At 45.5% G+C, this 6,000-nt stretch overlaps 1 protein-coding gene across 1 annotated transcript; it reads left to right on the forward strand.

The window, feature by feature from the left end:
* The first annotated feature begins 1,811 nt into the window (after positions 1 to 1,811).
* Positions 1,812 to 5,003, forward strand: LOC110838206 (endocuticle structural glycoprotein SgAbd-2). The gene is made up of 3 exons (XM_022081190.2): positions 1,812 to 1,907; positions 2,760 to 2,887; positions 4,671 to 5,003. Exons 1-3 carry the CDS (start codon positions 1,899 to 1,901, stop codon positions 4,885 to 4,887), a joined length of 354 nt encoding a protein of 117 aa, XP_021936882.1. The 5' UTR covers positions 1,812 to 1,898; the 3' UTR covers positions 4,888 to 5,003.
* Positions 5,004 to 6,000: the final 997 nt, after the last annotated feature.

Here is a 6,000-nt window from a genome sequence, read left to right on the forward strand (position 1 = left end):
CACTGCCCCATCCGCCTCACGCAGAAACCCGGGCGCTTCTGGCAGCCAACTGAGTCTCGATGGGAGGCCCACAAACTGGCGTTATCGTTGCAAAATCTCGCGATGTGATACCAAAACCAAGAATTTTTCGCTCCTTATCGTAGAGTGGCATTAAACCGATCGAAGCATTCCGTGTGTGTCTTTCAGGTAACCTAACCCAAAGGCGAAAGTAACTCCGAACGAAGGCAGAAATGCAAAGAGCGTGTCGACTGCAGCACAATTATTCAGTTTAATTAATTACCTTTAGTTTATTTAACGACGCCTCCAGGGGTAAAATGATTGGACGATTAATTAAATTAAGCGATCTGTAAAGGCTGTAGATAGAGCAATTTGCCCTTTAGACTTTCGCAGCATTTGCCTGGAGTAACTGAGAAAAACAACGAAAAACCGTAGTCAAGATAGCGGAGCTCAGGGCCGAAATTCAGGCCCTACAAATGCGATCAGCTGCTCGGTCGGTACATAAATCGACTTTGATGATAAGATTTTCACGAACATCACAACCCCGTAACTTCGCACCATCAACTGTACCAAAAAACACAGGTCCCTTACAGCCGCTTGTTGACAACACCGATCAAGGCAGACCTCGATGTTTTGGGGCGGAAGTGCCAGTCCTCGGGTCAAAACAGAAAGGCATCTGGAATGAAGGGAGTAAACAGCACGGCTGTTTTTTTACTCAAGGCAAAGGCAGGCGGAACAGCAGCGAGCGAACTGCAACTGCGAAGAAGCCAGAATGCTCAAACTGAACGCATAACAGGGGGGTACGTCATGTCTGTCCGCATGTTTTTACCCCTTGGATAACTTGAGCGGATTCCGGTTAAACTTGGCATGCGCGGTCTACTGTCAACACGAAGGGCGCCCTTTATGAGCAGCTGGCGCAAGTAGTCAATAAATTAGCTGCGTTCTACATGAGCACTCCAATCCAAACGTAGAACCTGTCAATGGAATGGAGTAACACCTTATGGGCCCGTCCATGCGCCCCGTGTGACGGCTCAGTCGGTCCATCCGCGCAAGCGCAAAAGCAGAGGGAAGAATCCCTGCTCCGCCAGGACTCAAAATCAAGTCTAAGCAAAGCAACAACACAAGTTCCATAGTGCACAATACTTCTTGACAAGCTGACGGTAGTTCAGCCTGTTAAAAGATTCAAGACCCCGCCACTTGATGATCAATTTTAATATTATCAACCTCGCGAAAGTCTTTCAAGCGGTGTTTCAAATTCAGGCCTTCCGTTTTAAAGTCTGAGTGCGTGCTACATGTCTCGCCCATCACCCCCCACACGTAGCGACATGTCGTATTATTGCATTGCTTTTCATCCTGTGCCGCGCGCTTCACGCCAGCAACTCGACATAAAAGCTGACGGTACCTTAAAATAGGCCACGGCCCCTCTACCTCATAATTCTCCATCACACAAGAATTTGACAATATATTACACGCTTTAGAAATCTGTACTTTAAGAAACCATTATATACTGAAATTAATTTCGGGGTCTCATTTCTCGGTTTTCCCCAGTCACTTAAAATGTAATTCGAGTGTTTCCCTTCATACCCCTGTTTATCCATCTTCCATACTCACAAGATGTCAAAAAGCGATTTAATAAAAACTACACGTTCTCCTCTGCAGTCTGATGTAACGTCGTTAAATAAGTACGGTGACGTCAGACGGGGCACAGCACGTGCAGATTTATGAAACACCTCCGCTCGCTTTCCACAAGGCAAGTGGCGACTATTTTGGGGACAATTGTTTGTGACAGACGAGCTCGAGGGAAAGCCGATTTCGTGCTCAGGAGGGTGTATATATAGGGGTGAAGATGTGTCCAGGAACACACTGAGTTCATCTGTCACCGGGCACACCAGTACGTCACCATGTACACAGTGAGTATCCACAACCAGAGAAAGTCGGCTGTTTCAAATTTAGCCACAGCATACCTGAGTTAAATTTCACTTCATTTTAAGAATTGCTTGAAGCTATTAATATTTCGCTTATCTTTAAAATTTGTTTCAATAAATTAACAAAGTCGAAGTCCGATAACATTCGTTCGCTTCATCAATCAACGGCATCAGCTTCACTCAGTGCTGATGTACAGCGAGAAAAGAAATTGTATTTCCCGTAGAACGAAATTCCAGTCAAAGACAGACTGTACAGCATTTATGAGTGGCGAGCTCTTTCATAACCTAATATATGAAAGACCATAAACTGCTTCAAAATTAAGATTTCCTCTGCAGCTCTTACACATTAGTGCTTGAAGTTTTCTGAAACAATTTAATCTCTACCAGTTGCTCATTAATTTTGCGCGGAACACACGATCTCGCACCGAACTTGGTATGTAAACTTCCGCGTGACGTATAAATTAAACTTTCGGGACTATTTTTTTGAGAAGATTAAATGGAGTCGATTAACTTCTGCATCTGTTAAATATCAAAAATGAAAAATCTTATACGTAATGACGCAGCACTCGGATGTTTTCCTAATTAACTCCAGCGACATTTCGAGAAGCTGTGGGCATATTAAGAGGCCTTGGACAGCAAACGAGCCGCGGCGGCAAAGAATTTCGCGCGTAACTCAACAGAAACACTCCGCAAAACGAGGAGAATTCGTGAGAGCCTGAGCGAGTTAACTCAGCGGCACGATTCACATTAAGACGCTGGGGCAGCCAGCCAGCCAGCCAGCCAGCCAGCATCTTCATTGAACAGGTCATGGTCACGTCACTGTCCTCTCTGCTCCAGGCCGCCCTGCTTCTCGTGATTGTGGCCGTCGCAGTCGCCGTTCCTCTTCCCCAGGACGTGCGTCAGGGCGTGATTCCGGTCTTGCAGCGCACGGAAGTCAGGGACGAAGCAGGACAGTTCTCCCTCAGGTAGATCGCAACTTCCATTACACTTAATTCTTTCAGCTGAAACAGGGTTTTGCCCACCCCTTCTTGTTGCTCCGTCATTGTTCAGTCTCCACTCGACTCCTGGTACCGCCCTCATACAACTTCGCTTCGACCACCAAGATATGACCCACATTAATTAGCGAAAACGCGTGATTAAGGCAGGATACGGTTCAGAATACAAACCTACGTCGCACAGAAATTTCGCCTTATTAAAATTATCTGTTTGTCCCAAACAAAGGTCATTTGTTATTTGTGGAGTGACACTTTACAGAATGGTAACCATTCCAGTAATATTCGAGTGGCCTCTTATTTTCATTTTTCAGACCAAAATTCACTGACAAATGTCACGTGACTGAATTCTCAGTCCACAAATGACGAATCAATTTGTTACGGAATCCTGTCCACTTCACATGGTCTTCTCTCAATCAAGGAGACGACGTTTTATATCCAAACAAACCACCGGGTGCTGTTTTAACGAGAATATTTTAATTTATTTATATATTCATTACAAATACCGTCTTGCATCCAGCACAAAATCTTTAGTAATGAGATATCAAATACCCAGTTCACAGATGCTCTGCGTTCACATGGGAACACATCGTGTTCCACATGAACGTAACCACGTATTAAGGGGCAAATGAGACTTGTTAAAACGTGGAATAAGGTACAGAGACTTGAGTGTATTCAATTCGGGATGATCACATACTTGGCTGTTGCTGCCTGCGACCGTAACGAATTTTATTTACGGAAAGTTCGCAAGACACGGAATTAACACGACACGTCGATTTCCATACCTGTCCTTGTATCAAGAACTCGGCTTATTAAGCCAATTACGTCGGAAGCATAAGCCGGAGTCTGTCATTCGCTTTACACAATTTTATTCCACCAAACTACGTTACTATAATTCATCTGTCGCCTGAAGGACTCACCCTTTCTGCCATTCGCCTTACTCTCAAGTACCACATTAATATTCGACATAATGCAAAACATTGGTCTCTCATAAACTGTGTCCTACAGCTGTTTTAGCTTTCCGTATCAAATGCACGGCTATTAGCGTAATTCCGGAATGACAGCATAATTATGGGGGCGAGTTCGTAATCGCCCCTGAGAGGAAGCGTTTTGAAATCCTTTGCAGGCCAAATCAAAAATCCATGACGTATGGTTGCAGACCCTGTTGTTAACTTAGTGGCAGCTGATGCTTTGCAAAGTCCCATCGGCCTTTGAACATAATATTAAAACTGTTTTACTGTTATTACCTGCTATATATTTGGGACTACAGCATTCCAGACAAAATTCTGCTCTGAATACCAAGATGTGTTTAAAATACACTGTAAACACAATAATTGGCATGAACTTATAATTTATGTGTTTAAGGAAAGCATTATCACTGATTGTATTATCAACTTTTACGATAGAAGCACGCAGATGTGAGACGTGATCTTATTTTTCTGAAGACAGCAACTCCACCCTCGCGTAACCTCAGCACGTGGTGTATCGCCCAGAACATTCGCCCACACTCGCCCCCCATTCTCCCGTAAACTTCGCCAGTTATCACATCGTCTGCCCACAGACGTCGGATCTGTTCTGTGCATTCTGCAGTTGGAACAGCATTGTTAAACACGTGGCTACTATCACTACTCAGCGAAAACCAAGTAATAAGTAACAGAATAATTTGGCACAGGCGACTAAGTCCGGCTGTCTCTCACGCCCGTGGTTTTCCTCAGTCCCGCCGTTCACACATAACGACGCCTGTTCTATGCTGCAGCTACCTGTCCGGGGATGGGACGACGTTCAACGAGCAGGGCGCCCTGAAGCCCACGGCCGACGGGACTGACAACGTGCTGGTGAAACAAGGCTCCTTCTCCTACACGAGCCCCGAGGGGAACCCCATCCAGCTGACCTACGTCGCCGACGAGTTCGGATTCCGCCCGGAAGGGTCGCACCTACCCATAGCCCCCGCCGTCCCCGCACCGACCTTCTAACACGGCAGCCCAAAATATCTGTGTAAAATATGTCAGTGTTGTATTCGTATGCATTTCCGTTTAGCTTTGTAATATGAAGTTTTCGTCTTTTTAATAAACCGAAATTTTACTGAAAACTCAGTATGTCAAGAGAAAAATGTATTCCTACGGGAACATTCAACATGTAAGCGTGTTCTGCAAGCACTTCGTGTTTCGCAGCAACCTGTTTCAGATCTGACGTCGGGTGTCGTGTTCCGGGTTTTGACTCCGCGTAGCCTCCACCAGGAACACGACAGTCAGTAGTTATAACTTGCTCTGCAGGTGTTCATGTGTGTGCAAACAGAAATCCCAAATCCACGTTCCTTGCAATAATACAAAATGACAAAGCGGAGAAATTGCTCAGCGAGGAGACAACCACACCGTAAGAGGATTTCAGGTGTTTAGGGCACTGAGCACGAACATGGCTGTCTTCTGGGTTGTTGCGCCGTGTAGTCTGGTAGAAATTTGCCAGCGTTTCAGAGATCCTTGCTGCCTCCATCATCAGGGTGAGGCAGCAAGACTTCTGAAACGTAGTTAAACGTCTACCAGGCTACACGGCGCAACAACCCAGACGCCAGCCACTTGTCCGTAGATCAAGATAATAACCAAGCATTTGCATAGAACGACGAAGAAAAGGCATCAGTCAAAATTCCAGTTCGTAGCCTGCAGAATCCGATGCAATCTCAGAAGGAAGCTCGAGTTTTATCATTAATTAGAATTGGAAGACTTCTGAATAACTTATCAGCATCGGCAAACATAATTCGCGTGTGAAGTCAGAGAACAGGAAATCGCGTTCAACGTTCGGGCGCCTCGTGTGAATTGCCTGTGCTACCAGCTACAAGGTACTAAGTCACGTAGCTTAAGATATAAATAAATTCAAAAGGGCACTTATATTATGGTGTTTACGACTTTACAAGCCGGATTACAGCTTATTTATGACGGCGAGCAAGAAAGGTAAGTGCAGGGCTTACATACAGATAACCGACGGCGTTCTGTCCGCTCAGACAAACGTCGACTCCACGCGCCCTTGACTCTGACTCTCACACGAACCTGCCAGCAGGCCCAAAGGGGCAGCCCGTACCTTAACCGACTGAG

Source organism: Zootermopsis nevadensis, unplaced genomic scaffold (assembly GCF_977971745.1).
Source record: "Zootermopsis nevadensis isolate Lab colony 2312 unplaced genomic scaffold, Znev_1.0 Znev_ptg000011l, whole genome shotgun sequence".
Lineage (NCBI taxonomy): Eukaryota > Metazoa > Arthropoda > Insecta > Blattodea > Termopsidae > Zootermopsis > Zootermopsis nevadensis.